Source organism: Cupressus sempervirens, chromosome 11 (assembly GCF_028749045.1).
Source record: "Cupressus sempervirens isolate cs-2001-9-10 chromosome 11, ASM2874904v1, whole genome shotgun sequence".
In the NCBI taxonomy this organism is placed as follows: Eukaryota; Viridiplantae; Streptophyta; class Pinopsida; order Cupressales; family Cupressaceae; genus Cupressus; species Cupressus sempervirens.
Genome location: NC_143128.1, coordinates 472,333,594 through 472,350,115, shown reverse-complemented (window position 1 = coordinate 472,350,115; position 16,522 = coordinate 472,333,594). Strand labels below are relative to the sequence as shown.

The 16,522-nt window shown below is 38.1% G+C and overlaps 1 protein-coding gene across 2 annotated transcripts in view; it reads left to right on the top strand.

Moving 5' to 3' along the window:
• Nucleotides 1-16,522, top strand: part of LOC149530425 (protein RETARDED ROOT GROWTH, mitochondrial-like) — a 94,778-nt gene that overhangs the window by 40,478 nt on the left and 37,778 nt on the right. For both annotated transcript variants that reach the window (XM_089811869.1, XM_089811870.1), the window contains exons 4-5: nucleotides 15,791-15,939; nucleotides 16,048-16,199. In XM_089811869.1, the coding sequence (XP_089667995.1) occupies nucleotides 15,791-15,939; nucleotides 16,048-16,199 (301 nt within the window). The remainder of the gene's footprint in view (nucleotides 1-15,790; nucleotides 15,940-16,047; nucleotides 16,200-16,522) is intronic.

The window sequence follows — 16,522 nt, the reverse complement described above, 5'->3', positions numbered from 1 at the left end:
ATGTTGATGTTTCTATTAATTGTTCAAACATAGTTTGAACTTTGGATCAAGCAACTGTTGGAATGAATGCAAGAAGAAGTTATCGATCCTGTTACTATTTGTTGTGATAACACAAGTGCAATAAATGGATGGATTCACAACCTTATCAAATTTCTAGTATTTTCGAAGGTTTATAGCTCAAAGACCATAAATGTTTCCAATAATTAAAGAATGCAAAAAGTTTGAGTTTAACATTTGATTGTGTAAGAGGTAGGTTTAAAAAATGCTTTACAAGTTGATATCGATAATCAACAACATATTTTGGTGGTAGTAAATTGCTTTTGGAGAGCTATCCATCATTCGTTGGAGTCTTGAACCCCTTGAGAAGCCCATTGCCTTGACCATCTTTTGGAGGGCATGGACAAAATTGGTTGGGTTAGACCAACTATGAAAAAGGCTAGGAACACCACAAAATACATTATACTCACCCATAGGTTATTAGCTTCATGAGTGACACAACAAGGGGAAAAAGCTTGTGCTAATAGGTGTCATAGCAACAATTGGGGAAAAAATGGCAAACCAAAAGTATAAGTTTTTTTTGAAAAAAATAAGAAAAAATCGAGGAAAATTTGAATTACAAAAAAGTAAAACATTGTAGAAAAAGGGATTTTATTTTTCCAAGGTTAAGAGCATTTCCATAACAGAGAGATATAGGGAGCAAATTAAATGGATTTCAACCTGTGAATTTTAGAAAATAGGATTATGTTGTTTATGTTCATATCATTCATTATATTGCATTGCATAAAGCTTATTATGTAGTACATAAATAATAACTAGATGGAAATTTTATTTACAATACAATTTGTACAAAGTAAATTTATAATTTAGTTACAAAGAGAAACTCAAAACATAGTCAATTACTCTTGCTAACTAATGACGAAGCTCCTAGTTTAGATCCTTGTCTAACTCATTCAACCTCATGATTACCAGTTGGCCCTGAGAATATCAAAATCCTCAAGACCCAAGAAATTCGTTTATGACATTTTCCTTTATTGAGAAAACATCATGAATTATAAACTAGGATCAATTAGTTTAAATTTGTGATTAAATGACACTTGTAATTTCTAGAACAATATGAAAGAGAACTATATCGAGTGTGAAAGGGAAATAATATGACAAAGAAAGCAAATGTAAACTTCAACTTAATACGTCTTGAATTGAATAACTCAGAATAAGAGTAATAGAAAATGCTTTTGAAACAAAATATTTCATCTCAAAAGACCATAAATGATATTGAAATGTTACTATTGATAACCATCCTTGCAGATTTATAAAATGATAAAGGGAGTGTTAGATATTCCTCCATTAGATGATAACAACCTACTAGTACAAAAGGGATGAGCATCTATTGGAGCCACAATTTTAAGCTAACATTGTTGAAGTAAATTTTCGTTGATTTTGCATAGAAGTGGATAAGGGAGTCAAAAACATTTGATAGATTATAGGTACAAGAGTCAATGAAAAATCAAAGTACAAGCAACATTGCCTTTCAATGCAACAATTGCTACTGAACTCTATCTAGATTGTTAAAGAAAAAATATATGAAGCCTACTTTGAGAAATGATAAAATTATTAATGTCCAACAAAAGACCACAAGGGTTAAAGGGATTTTTGAAAACAATAAAAGATAGGCAACCCACATCAAGGATACCAAATAGTATTTGTAGGGAAGCAACAAAAATGAAAACAAAACAAGTAGGAGTCAGAGAACCCCATTGAACAACCACAAAGAACTTCAACTCTGAAGGATAAACCACATGGCTAGATAGGGCTTTGGTCCACCTTAGAATAGTCTTGGAGATAAAGCCTACTGTTGATAAGAATCTATCTTAGGTGTTGCGAGTTCTCAGTGTGAAGTGTGTCGTCCATGAGCCTAATGGCTTCTTGAAGATATAGAGCAAGGCACCTTTGATCCATGTACTTGAAGAAGGTGGAGAGTGATCGTGCCTCCTTGAAGAGATAGTAGAACCTCCCTTTGATCTCGTAATATGAAGGGTAGTTGAAGACAAAGTGCACCTTAGAGTCAACCTTCTCGATACAACAAAGTTGACAAATCTTGTGCTTCCTGTCAATTTGATGATTTGTCTCAGAGGGGAGTTAATGAGAATCCACTTTGAAGGAACCAAGGAGGATTTAGGGGGAATGAGACTAATGGTGGGATAAGTAGAAATGGTGGAATTTAGTTTGTCCATCAACCCAAAATTGCTTCGTGTAGAAAGACATGCCATCTTAGGACGAAGGACTCTATGGGGATTGACCCAGATGGTGTGGGTGAACTACATGTAGATATCTGATTTGACACAGAGTCAGCTCTTGCTAACGAGGGAGAAGATGAGGGGTGGCATCAAGAGAGTATTGGAAGGAGGAAATACAATCCATCTCAATCCTTGTAGAACCAAGGGGGACTAAAGTCTTAGCAAACCCAACACAAGCCCGACCAAAAGACATTGAAGTGACAATAGACTTTGGTGAGCATAGAGGAGGAAAGAGTGCTTGTGATGTCCTTAAATTGAATCAGAAAATCCTTGAAAGTGATGAAAAAACCACATCAAATCGAAAATGGCATCAAGCATGGAGGGGCAAACCCTAATACTACAAGAATAATGTAGTGTGGGATGATTTGCTTTCATGCGATGAGATGTTGGAGAAGGAGAATTTGAACTCGCTCAACAGAAGCCCAATCAAAATCTAGCAAAGAACTCCACACCACTGACTCATAGAGAATAGTGGGGTTCCGGTAGGAGTATCCATAAATGCCATCTTGGACAAAGTGTCCTAAAAGAAGTGTCAAGAACACTGATGTTCTAAGAGAGTTATAGAACCATACCCTTTATTGATCTATGACTAAAAGATGGGTCTCATGCTTAATTGGGGTCCAAAGAACTTAACTCCAAGATAAGTGTACAAGGAAGAAATCTCCACCTCCATGCCCTTGTAAAAAAAATGGAGGTGCGAGGTCTTAAGTGTATTGAAGACCACGCTATTGGGTATGTTATTCTAAATTTTGTCTCCTCAAAAGGATGTTCCCTTTAATAGGGACTATTATAATAAATGAATTTTATTTTATTCCTAACAATGTTAATCTATTCACAGGGAACTTATATAATAGTACATTATCTTGTGGCTACCATCCCCACCAGATATTGTAAAGGACGAACCATCAAGCTATCTCTGCAAGCCCTCCGAAGAGGAGTCCAAAAGAATGTCATCCACAAAGAGTTGAATAGAGATCAAGACTTGGAGGAGAAGGCATCCATCTCCCACAAGAGTATGGTCCAAAAGAAACCTCTCACGCTTATCAATGTAGATTCCAAACAAAGTAGGCCAAAGAAGGAAGCCTTGCTTGACCCCAATAGTGCTCTTGATGAAGCCAGAGAATCCAGAAGGGGTCTTGAGATGTGACTATGAACATCCTCGTAATGTCTCACAATAGCATAGACAAGTCCTAGAAATCCAATGCACTAAAGCCTTTGAAACAGGGTCGTCCTCGAGATAGAATCAAAGACTTTGCAAAAGTCAACAAAGCAATAGTAAACCTTCGAGGAACAATGTCACTTTCTTGATGATGCCCCAAAGAGTCAAAATGTGATCAATAGACTCATGATCCAGTCTGAAATCAGCTCTTTCCTATAATAATCTACCCCTCCTTATAATATGGTATTTTTGACTTGGCACAAATTCTAACAGTAATGATTTTCTTAGAAAAAGAATTATAGACGCATTCCCTCAAAAGAGAAAACAGTTGCATGAAGATTGGATTTCCAAAGGCAATGCTTCATTCAGTTCAAGAAGCAATAACTAGCAATAACAATTAGCAATACGTATACAATTTATTAATCAATATATCACCTTATAACAAGCAATGACTAGTAGTCTTAACTTACATTTTACTAGATTCATTAACGAGCCATAACAAATTTCTTCTCTAACCTTCCGTGTGATTGAAGTTAACATGCTTCTTAATACAACAATGCAATTCTAATGCAATATCATGTTTCTCACGACATTCCTATTGACTCTTGTCGGTGATCTCTGGCCCTGTTGAACATACTACCATTCTACAGATTTGTTTGAATTCCTTTGGCTCTAATAAAAACTCCCAGCATCAGCTTTAGGTAATGGCCATTTTCCTACACTCAAATGTACCTATACACCGTCTTAACATGCAGGGTCCTCACAGAAGCCATTTCTTCATAAGGATGTTATTATGAACTACTAATTTCGTGGGCAATAAAAATTCGATAGGTTATCCTCGACAATATTAAAGGATGTTGCGTGACTCCTATCCTTTGTGAACCAAATTCTAGTTGACACCAACGATTTCCTTACTGCACATCACATTTTGTAAGTCCTGTAATTCCCACTGCATATCGACTAACTGTTGATGTCAGCTTTTGTACCACTACATAACATATTAGCAATTGAATACTTGATACGGAGTATCAAACACACAATTCCTCTCTTGAAAAGTTAATACTCATGAGACATGAGAATAACTCCAATGTTCCTCACACTTGTGGATACTAACTGAGTATATCGATGTGATTTGTTGGTAATCACGTAGGCGGGCTTATGTTATTCATTCGAAGATAACTTGGTCCTTGGTGGAATGATGGTGATGGTGATTCGGTGTGAATGTCAGATGATGTTGATGGAGAAGGTGATGGTGATGGAGGGTGAATGTTCTTACGACTTACGCCTTTGTAACTTTCCTCTTCAAAACTCCAACTCCTAAACTACTTGCTATTCTATTCCTACTCCTATGAATGGAAAGATTAGCAAATGGACAGGGATCGAATCTAATGAAAGTTTACCAATGGCTCCACCTCCATAGATGCAATGATTCAAAGGAAAATAAACTAGTTTACTGCACAAGGCTTCCGAACAAGCCGCTAGGATGGTAGTGGCCTAGTTATTAATCCCTATCAAACATCCACTAATGCTACCATGCAACTATCCATCTACTCTTAATCTTACTTAGCAACTTGAAATGAAATCTATTTTAGCAATTTTAAAATGAAAATCTTATTCTAACTAGTGGAAGTAGAAACCATGCAACAACACCAAAAGTTCTTAATCACCATGCAAGTCACAACAATGAAAAAGAAAAGCGATTTTGGCATTGTCTTATGCAACAATTTTCTCCGACCCTTACAAATGAGAGCAAATGGCCTTATATAGAGGCCAAAATGTACAACCGATGGTAGAGATAAAGAGGCAAAATTGACGATCTAGATTGAATCCTAGAAACCCTAATTAGGGTTGCCACCCCATCGGCCAATGAGAAGACGCCACATCATCAATGGACCAATGTAAAAAGTGGAAAAGTAGCAACCAATGAGAAGGCACCAAAATGGTGGCCAATCAGAATTATACACTTGTCCTACCCTAGAAGAAAGAGAAATTGCCACTTGGGCTTACATCAAATGATCTTCTAATATAAAGCTCCCTTTTTCTTTCGTTCTTTTAGCTAAGGCATTGAACCTAGCTAGCCTTTCGTTGACTTCCTCCATGGGAGGGCAAGGTCTATGCTTTATCTTGAGCTCAGCTGATTTCATCATGCTGCTTTCTGCCTGTAGTGTCTTCTCATGGTCCTTCTCATACTCTTTTGCAAAATTGAGAAAGGCATTGAGGGAGGAAAGGGTGCCCAAATGTTTCTTCTTGATAGCAACCTTTCCTAACTCATCCAATCTTGATCCAAGTCTTGTCTCATCGATGTCCCCATCTCTGATGTCTTCAAAATCAAGTGCCACCCCAGTGTCGCTCATCATGATTGAAATGGAAGTGTCAACGCTTGGGCTGTGCTGTGCAACTGCATTTTGTATCTCCTTGAGTGTTCTCAATCTGGTAGTCAAGGCAACAAACCAAGACTCAACCGTACTCAATCCTCTTTCATCAACCAACTTAGCCCTTTCCAAATATGCCTCCGATAGCCCAATGAACGCCTGTAGCCTGGGAATAGCTAAATCCTTGACTGGAAATCCTTCCACTCCCCTTCAAATACTTCTAATTTGTTTCTAACAGTCACTAATGACCGGAATGTTGAGATAAAGGAAGGCCAGAAATTTCACCCATCTTGGATTGTATCATGGATCCAATCCTTGACTTCATGTAGCTGAGCCGCTATCTCTTCTATATTGCTCCCACAGTCTTGAGGAAGGGCTGCCTGGTGCAGCTGATGGATAGGCTGACAATCCCTCCAATATTTATTCTCGGCCTCCAACTTTATGATCTTTTCATTTGCTTTCCTCAATCTTTCTCTTATTGAAACTATGTCCTCTTGGATCTCCTCACACTCCATGTCATCTGTATTCCTTCCCAAGTTATGCTCCACTATCTCGTATTCTTGGGCCACAATCTCATCCAATGCCTTGTCAATTGTCAGTATAGCAATCTGGACCTTTCGATGGCCATCACTGTCGCTCCTAATTGCCTTTGCCATTGTCTTTGCAATCTGTTTCTGGTTCTCGCTATCACCCCTTTCCATTAATCCTTGGATGTCTTCAACTATTCGGGCATTTACTACCTCGTCTCTTGGCATAAGCATTTGCCTTAACCATAGTGGTGCGGTGCATCTCCCCAAATCTGGATTTGGTTCAATTAGCCGATCATCACCAACATCTTTGGGCGCTTGACTTATTTCCTCAATGTCAATTGGTCCATCTCCTTCTTCGCTAGTAACTAACATGTTATCTCCACGTTGATTTTCTGAGAGAGGAGAGTACTTGGTGCTATTATTGTAACCACTTGACTTTGAATCAGAGCTCACTTCTACCGTGGTCCTTTGTTCACTTGTGTTATCTTCTTGGCCTCTAGCCTCAATTATACTTTCCCTTGATGGTGCTGCATGCGGTCTCTTTGCTGGAGGTTCTGGATATTCTTTTATTTTCTCAACCTCCAAAGCTCTCTTCTTGTTCCTAATTGTTTCTTGTTGCCGGCTACTTCCTTCACCCATCTGTTCGATTGATTCCGTTGGACCTTCTTTTGGCTTCATCTTCTCATAAGTAAGGGGAATCCTTTGACTTTGTAGCTTTCTTAATCTTTCATTGTACCATGACTCGGTATGCAAATCAACTACTCTTGTAACTGCCTCCAAGGAAGGATCCTGATGATCATCCCAATCTACTGGATTCAACTCTGTTCCTTCTACTGTATCATAATCTTCTCTCAACACATTTCCATCATCTTTCAGTTGATCGGGAATATCAAGGCCTCTCCATCTAATATCTCTCATCATGTTCACCGACAATCTTGAGAAAGCTAGCTTTCTCACATGAAAGTCATCCTTGGCATTGGCCCAAAAGTCTTCTATAGTGGGAACATGTTTAAATGCATTTTTGTGAGATACCTTGATAATACCATTAGGATCAAATCCTTGCCTTGCTCTGTCCCATCTTAGATGATACCATTCCAATTCCTTCTCCGCAACTGCAAAGGCAACTATCATTGGGGCAACTATCATTGCCAATTCCAAATGAGAAGGTAATCCCTGTCTTACCTTCGAGTCTCATTATTTTGTCATAATGCTCAAGTTGCCTAGCCAATTCCATCAAAACTACCTTGTCGGGTGGGTATCTTGGAAGCCTCTTGGGACAAACTGTGCTTCCTGCTACTCTAATGTATGTGAATTGCGGAAATTGGATGAACCAACTCCCATATTTCTTTATTTTTGCTTTTGCTTCCGATTAGAGTCTCTTAGCAGGTGTCCCTTGTAATACCCTTACCGTCTTGATGGGAAAGGCATCACAAAACATTTTGTACTCCTTGTTTTTGTGCAAATGAAGCTATGGATAGCATTCATGCACCAAATGTTGCCCCGACCCATTACTAACTTCTCCTAAGGCCTTAAGTCCCAGACTTTTATACAATCTAGCAATTAGGTAAAACATATAGGATCCCATGTAGAATTGCTTTTGGTTTTGTATGGTTCTAAGTTGCAACTCTAGATTCTTGCTTAGTATCCTAGCCCAATCAAATCTTCTTTTTCCTTTTTCAATTTCACCAATAAAGTACATCCAATTTTGGAATTGCATACCTTGAGCTAGGCCCATGATCCGGTTGAGAAGCACAATGAGATCTCCATATTCTGATTTGAAATCTGCCATTGTGAGCCTCGATGATCTGGTTACTCCTTTCTTTCCCTCGTGTAGCCAATCTTGTTTTAGATGTGTGAAATAAGCTTCCTGGTTATCCTGAAATGACTTGGCCACCTGATCCATCATCACCATTGTCATGCTCTTGTACTAGGGAATGTTAAATGCTTCTTCAATCGCCTGTTCGCCAATGTTGGCCAACACTCTCTTCCTTTCATCAAAAATGATGGATTTACTAATCAGATCAAACCTAAATATGCATTCCATGACCAATTTTGGACAAGGCAAGGTAGGAGGAAAAGCTGTTGCATGTACAATTTCGCTCCTATATATCTTCTGTGCCATGGGGGATTGTCCTTCCTTTAGTCTATCCTTTACTTGTATCAGATTTACTGTACCGACATTGATATCGGTTATTCACCTCATTTTTGAGAAGAAAGTTGTTTTGGGCATCATATCCTCTTTGTCTTTCTTAGTATTTGTTCCTTTAGGGTTCTTGCTTGCACTAACATCTACCATCCTAAACACTTATTTCTGCCCCTTCATTCTAAGTGATATAGACTACCTTTATCAATCTTCAACCTTTTTTCTATCAATCGATTTTATACTTATTTCTGCCTCGCCAAGTCCTATCACTACACTTATCAATCTTCAATCTTCAACTTAGGGGTGGGACTACCACTTATTTCTACCTCACCGTTGCCTTAGGATAGACTACACTTATATCTTCCAACTTCATACCTAGGTGGTCTAGTTTATTTCTGCCTCTTCAAATGTCCTATCATGGATTCTACCCTTATCAATCTCCAATCTTCAACCTAGGATGGGATGATGAAGTAGTGGATGATGAAGGCAAGAAGAACTAAGGGAAACAAAACTAGACAAAAACAAAAGAGCGAAATCCGCTTAAGGACCCCTTTCAACTCTAAATGAATTGAATTTACCTTTACCAATAGTCGGGTCTTCTTTTGAATTTTGGATCAACACTAGGAATTTCAAGCCCCTTGTAAATATTGATGCCCTAGCTGAAGTAATCAGAATTCTGTCCACTTGGAATTGCCCATGCATGTGCCAAATAATCAGACTTTATTACTTGTTTTTCTTTGCCAAATAATATTGTTCAGATCTGATGCAAAATTGCAGCTCTTCAAGAAAATCAGACTTTCGCAAATTTCGGCTCCACAAAATTGGCTCCACAAAAATCGCAGCTCCACGAAATTTGGCTCCACAAGAAACTGCAGCTCCACAAAATTCGCCTTAGGGCAAGAAATTCTGATTTGCCACAAGAAGTTGCTTAGGGTAGAAATGCAGCCTTCGTGGAAAAAAATCAGATTGCCAACAATGGAAATCCACCTCTGCAAGAATGCCAAAATTTAAAAAATCGCCTTCCTTAAGAAAAATTGCTGCCTTCCTCCAAATTTGCCCAAGCATGGAAGAGGAGGATGGAATGAATGAGGAGGTAAGGGGAAGGAGATCCCTCTTACACCCAATTCACTTGCCTTTTCTAGCTGGCCGACTTGCATCTAGGAGGGAAAAAAAAACATTAATTAATGCACAATTCTGGCTCGGAATAAATGATAAGTTAAAAATTAATTTTGCCACAATTAAATTTGCATTTTTAAATTGCTAGTTAGAGCAAAATTGCAAAAATAAAATAAATAAAGCCTTGGAGACGCTAAATGTTTCCATTTAATGACAATTTAGTAATTAATATATCATTAAAAATCGGATTTGGCAAGCCAAAATTGATTTTTTCAATTTTAAATTACTAATTTCTTTAAATATTTTAAAATCTTCAAGGCATATTTAATTCATTTAATGCCAATTTTTGCAATTTAATCTAAATCGATTTTGCTATGCAATTTTAATTTTTTAACAGAAATAAAGCATTTCTCTAGAATCCAAAATTGATTTTGCAATTTGATTTCACCATCACAAAATTAATTTTTTTTTCATCGAAAAAATTCAAGATTTTCTTAAAAATCGAAATCTAACAAAAATTTCATTTTTTGAAAATTACTCAAGTTTATATAATTATATCCAAATTTTCAAAAAAAATCATCTAAGTACAAAATTTACAATTTTATTTTGCCAAGTGTTGTTCTTTAAAACTTGTTTGGCCTAAGGATAAAATTAGTCGTTCTGGAAAATCAAGCTTAAAACCGAGTGAAAAATAATTTTAACCTCCTCCCTCTTGACCCGAAGGTGTCCAAGAAGTAAAATTTTCTAAGACTTGAAATTTTTGGACAACTTCAGAAATTATTGCCAAGGCGATAAAATAAAAGGGGTCCCCAAATTTTTTTGGGGCGATGGTGTGAAAATCTCACAACACCAACTTCTGCAACTATCCCACACAACTTCAACACTACTCACACCATCTAATTTTTTCAAAATTATCCACTCTAGATACGTTTGAACTCCTCATTGGTTGGGAGACTGTCTCTATGTTTCCTTCATAGTTTAAGTCCAAAATTTCTTCCAAGCTTCTAAATATGCCAGGGCGCAAACTGCAAATTCCTTGACAAGGATTCTTTGCAATTTCTATAACTACAAGCGATTCTTGGGCACATCTTTGAGTGCCGAAGAATCTATTTCTAGGCAAGCTCTATAGACACAAAGGTCTACCAATTTGGCACACAAATCTCTTGTTTTATTTTTCCAAAACTTCCCCTTGAACAATTTCCTTCTTTGGTTTAACTCCTGCAATTCATAACTGCCCATGTCTTCTTGACTTCCCCATATCCACGTAAATAACTAAGCTATTTCAACTACTGTTGTCTTTTAGTCCCCTTTATAATATACATATACATATATTTGTGTGTGTGTAAACATATTTGTATATTCATTAAAATACAAGCCTCCAATTGTTTGTAAATATATTTACATATTGTTATTTGTTTATTAAATGCCAAAAAGGGAAAAGGCATTTTATAAATTGATTTTGATTTTTTTTAAAGTCAGTAGGGGACATTAGAGTCCCTTAGCATAGATGGAACGTTGATATAGCTCCCTAGAAGGACGAATGTGAAGAACTATGGTATAAAGTTTGGAGGTGTACTTGACCATGATAGTCCTGTAATTGTTGGGGTCTGAGGTAGAACTTGCGTTATGGATGAGATGAATAATGTAGTGAGATCAAGGAGGTAATCTTGTGCAAACAACATGATTGAAGAGATTGGACAAGTAGGAGCCTAGAATCGTGAAACCATGTTTGAAGAACTCATCCCAGAATCCCTCATTTGTCAGCCTACAACAATTCATGGTTTTGACAATCTTATTTATTGTGAAGTAAATAGGGAATGACTTGGATAAGGTGCTAGCCGGAGATGTCGTAGAGCACAAAGGTATGGGAGACGATTACTGTGGTCAAGCTTGGGAAGAAAGGGGCGCTACAAGTAAAGAGAGTACATCGAAAGGACTTGGGAGAGTGGAGGGAGGCCTGAAGAGTGCGTTTGTGTTGGGAGATGAAGACACATTTCTTGCGGCGAAGGAGATAGCGGTAGGAGGTCTTCAATAAGGTGTAAGAAGGGTGATGAAATGTGAAAGTGGAACGAAGGGTCCAATGAAAGGTCTTGCAATCTTCATCGTACCATTTGTTCATAGGGAAAATATGTTTAGGCCTGGGTAGGGGGAGCTGGGGAGTGGAGAAATGAGAGGAGAGCAGTGCGGCCTCCAAATGACTGTAGACAGATGGGAGAACATGGTGGTCATGCACTCCAAGGATGAACAGTCAAGGGGAAGAAGCTATTTGAAATAGTGGACAAAGAGGTTAGTGTTGCCCTTGTCAAAACAAACCAAGGTATAAGGAGGAAGGGAGGGAGCAAGGAGAGGGGAAGAGGCAGTAGGTGTATGGGATTTGGAGGATAGAGAGGCTAAATAGAACATGGTAAGCCAGAGGTAGGAATGGAGAAGTGGCAACTGGGAGGAAGGACTGCTTGGAGACAAGACAGTTAACCATGCTGGGATTGCCTCCACGAGGTTTGCACCTGAAGAAGTGGGAACCTAGGAGGCATCATAACCCATTCAAGACCACCAAATCTTGACTCACTGAGTTGAAGAGGATGTTGACTATATTTGGTGAAGGGAACAACCACATCCTCGAAAGATCTGTTGAGCTTCATAAATGCAAGATCCAAATCATCAATACATAGAGTTTTTGGTCTTGTTATGAAGAGAAGGTTGGGCCACCTGAGTCTTGGCATTGAAGTCCATAAGGAGAAAAATATCCCTAATTGTGGAAAATTGTGCAATGCTTTCATACAAATCATAAAGTGATCACCATTCAGACCATTCTAGATAGCATAGGAGGATGTTGGGGGAAAGTAGCAAACACAAAAAATACATCTTTGACACAAGGAATAGTGTGACACAACCAAACCCACATGAATTTGGCAGAGTTATCAGATAAGGCAAGTAGAACCAAGCCACAAATCTAGCAAAGGCATGCAACCCGACCAGAATTGCAGACCCCACCCTAACTCGTAGTCTCATTCTTGAAAATTGAAAACAAATGGTAGGAAGAAGGTGTATAGGGCTATCGTAAGTCTTAGTGAGAAAGAGCAAATCACATGAGTCTATCACGTTGTGGAGAAGACTAGGCGATGACCAAATGGACTTGTTGCAATTCGAACAATTAACCTTTAGAATTGAGTCCTTCCTCCTACCCACAACTTGCAGGTTACAAATTTGTCATTTAGCAACATCGAATGGATGTCGAGATTCCTACTTTGAGGGGGGGGGGGGAGGGGGATGGAGTCCTTGATGATAGCCTTAAGGTTGCAAATGACGACCCACTTGTTATTGCGTCTAGTTGTAGCAAGTGCTTGAGTTGGGCAACCTTTGTCTTGATGAGATCTTCGTCAAGGAAGATCTTCGTGGGTGGAAAAACAATTTCTATCTACCCTTGACAGTGCATAGATGGTCAACGGCAGTTTGAAAGCAAAGAAAAACGGTGGAGTCATATCCAACCCAAGCTTTGTCCAGATTGATACCATTAATGCCGAGGTAGTCGCATTGAAACATCAAAACAACTACTATAGGATCCAAGGAAAGTGGTGGAAGGCCCCATACTTTAATTTTGAGGTTGAGCTCGAGAATGTGCGTGGGCTATTCAACCAACTTGAAATGAAACAAGCATCTCGACCGAAATGAGTTTAGGACTATTGCTATTGTTGCTGAAAACAAAAGCATGAGATTTCAATTGTTTTTTGGTTTGTACTTGTGATCAAGTAATTTTGTGTCTGTGGTAGTAAACTGTTTGATTGTTGTTAGCAAATTCCTGAGCTTTGCATTCTCTACTAAATTTGCAAAATACTATCAGAGACCTCTTTGAATGAAGTCTTAAGTGCCACATTATTGGGTTTCAACTTCAAGACTTTATCAAGTAACTCCTGTATGGTTGTGTTATTAGAAGTTTTGCACCAGCAAGTAATCCTAGGAAGCGAGGTCAAGCAAGGAGGGGATGGTCAACATCGCTTTGAAAGAAAAGAAAAAGGGTGGAGTTGTATCCAACCCAATCTCTGTCCAAAATGATGCCATTAATGCTAAGGTAGTTGCATAGGAGCATCAAACCAACTACCGTAGGATCCAGAGAAAGTGGAAGAAGGCCTCACATTTTAAGGTCAAGCTCACAAGATTTGTGCGTAGGCTATTCAACCAATTGGGAATGAAACAAGCACCTCGACCCCAACCAATTGATAACCACTATTATTGTAGGGAGAGACACTTTTCTTCACCCTTAGCTATTCAAGGGAGGTCCACCGAAACAGTAGGCAACAAAAGTTGGAGTCTTCATTTATATCTTTAAGTTATTGCTTACAAATTGCAATTGTCGCTATGTACAAACTTTTGAAGATCATATTTGTATGACTTTGGTGGTAAGATTTGGGTGCAAAACATTTTGCCCTTGTTAAATGCTTAATATGTTGCCCTTGTGCCTTTTTTATTTGTTCACTTATGTAAGCTTTGAGAGATAGTACCTCTAATACCAAAAGGAGCATTAAATATAGGATAAAGCCTAAATTATTGAAAGAGACTTCGTCCTATAAAATAAAGAGCCGCTGAAGTTAAAAGAGGCAAAAGATTAAAAATACATTTCTCCTCAAAGAAAGGAATTAGAACAATCCTTTGCGAATAAAAAGGCAAGGCCAATGATCAAAACATAATAAAGTTTGACTGTTTCATGGCCTACATGCCTTTCAGCAAATGTTTTTCACAAGCGATTGTGAGATGTTAATGAGGAGGATGATCCAAATGGATTTTTCTCTTTCCATTTTCAACTTGCCAAATTTGTTATTAAATACATTGTATACAAGTAAGCAAAGCATCTTGTCTTTGCACAAGGTTGCTTCTGTTGTGAGATATTTTGACTCAATAATTGTTTTTTTTTTGTATTCAGAAGCTTCTGACTTTTAGAGATCTGTGCTACTATGCATTTAAAAAAATATTTTCTAAGAGATTTTGTGGCATTTTTTCATTCTGACCCCAATATTGAGTTTTATGTGGATATTTGGCCTTATTAGTGTGTTAAATTCTTACCTGTAGCTTGAGTAATTTATCATCTATTTAATTGTTGAAAGTCTGGATCTTCAGATCTTTTGTGTTTCTCTTGTTCCTTTGGGAGTTATCACACTCTATTTAATTGCATCACCCTTTCTTGTTTTCTTGCATTTTTTCTCTTTCCCCTTTAATCGCCACCGCCATTGGAGACGGCGAGATGTCTCCGAGACGGCTAGAGGTCTCCGAGACGGGGGAGACGTCTCCGAGACGGCTAGAGGTCTCCGAGTGTGGGGGTGCAGGGGGACGCCAAGGAGTCTCCTTCATTGAGGGGGGACGGCAAGAAGTCTCCTTCATTGTGGGGGGATGCCAAGGAGTCTCCATTGATTTGACATTTTGATTTGGACTCTAGGAGACTTGTAGTTTTTGTTTGCATTATATACTTATTTTGATATCATGATTCATGGCACATGATACTTATTGTAATCATCTTTATGTCATGACTCATATGATCATTGATTACTATTAGATAGTAGAATCTAGATACTCATACTATTGATTTGAAGGCTGATATATAGAGTTTAGACTAATATTTATTATTTGCTGATGTTCAATGTTTAATGTTCATTGTTTGTTTGTCATTTGATCATGAATCATGATATTCCAGTTGATATGGTATACGCTATACCATATGTATAGTATATACACCCCTACTCCTTCTGCCACCCCCCCATCCCCTGCCGCTGTCCCCCCGCCGTCCCCTTGCAGTCCCCAAATCAAGGCTCCTCTGTCCCCCCGTCTCGGAAACTTGTCCCCCCGTCCCCCCGTCCCCCCATCTCCCAGGGCGGTGTAACTATGGATATTGTTAGAATAGGGGGCCTGTTTGAATTTGGAGGTTGCTTAAGGGAACTGTTCTCAAGCTTATCATTTCTATACTTTGATTATGGGTGCTACTCTAGTGTGACAATCATAAGAGTCAACAATAGTGATGTTTTAATTTTTAAAATATTATGTAAAATATAGTACTCAAAGGTATTAGTAATCTAAAATCAAACACACATGTACTAGATATAGGAGATAGAGACATAATATTATCACATTACATTTTTCCTACAGTATGGGGTCATTTATTCTTAAGTAAATACTTACGTATTTCTTTGCAGATTATGCTATAGTGGAGAAACCATCATTGGAGACTTGGATGCAAGAGGGTCATGACTATATAGTACTAAGGAGGTTTGATATCGACTGCATTCGCACCATTGGAATTGTGCTTGGACAAAGCATTGCCCTTGATCACTTTGTTCGACAGGTATCATATTTCTTAAGTTGGTATTGTCATTGTACAAAACTTGTCCATGTAGACAATGTATCACATGTAGATACCAGAAGCAGTTATGGTATATTGACTCTTTTTCAGGTAGATGGTATGGTGACAGAATTTATCGATTTGAACAAAGGAATGGAGAAGACAGGCACATTTACAATGAATCGCAAAAAACTTTTTCAACTTGTTGGACAGACAAATACCAATCTTGCAAATGTGATTTTTAAGCTTGGACTTTTTGAAAGGTGATTTTCGCCACCATAATTTTCTTTGTTTTCTGTTAACATCACAGAATATATACATTTAGTTGGCTTCCTTTCAGTATCTGAAAAGTTAGTTATTGATACAAAGTGAGAAAATGTGATTGTTGGCTGTAAAAGATTAGTGGCAAAGGAGAGCAGACAATTATATCAGGGCTTCTATTATTGATGTTACATTATGGTTATTCTTTTAGTGATAAACTCATTACTGATGTTTGTGCATTTTGGGCCTTATTGCTATGATTTCAAAATTTCAATGACTTTCTCTAGCGTTATCAGTGGCTATCCAAAGGGATTTGTCAGTGGCT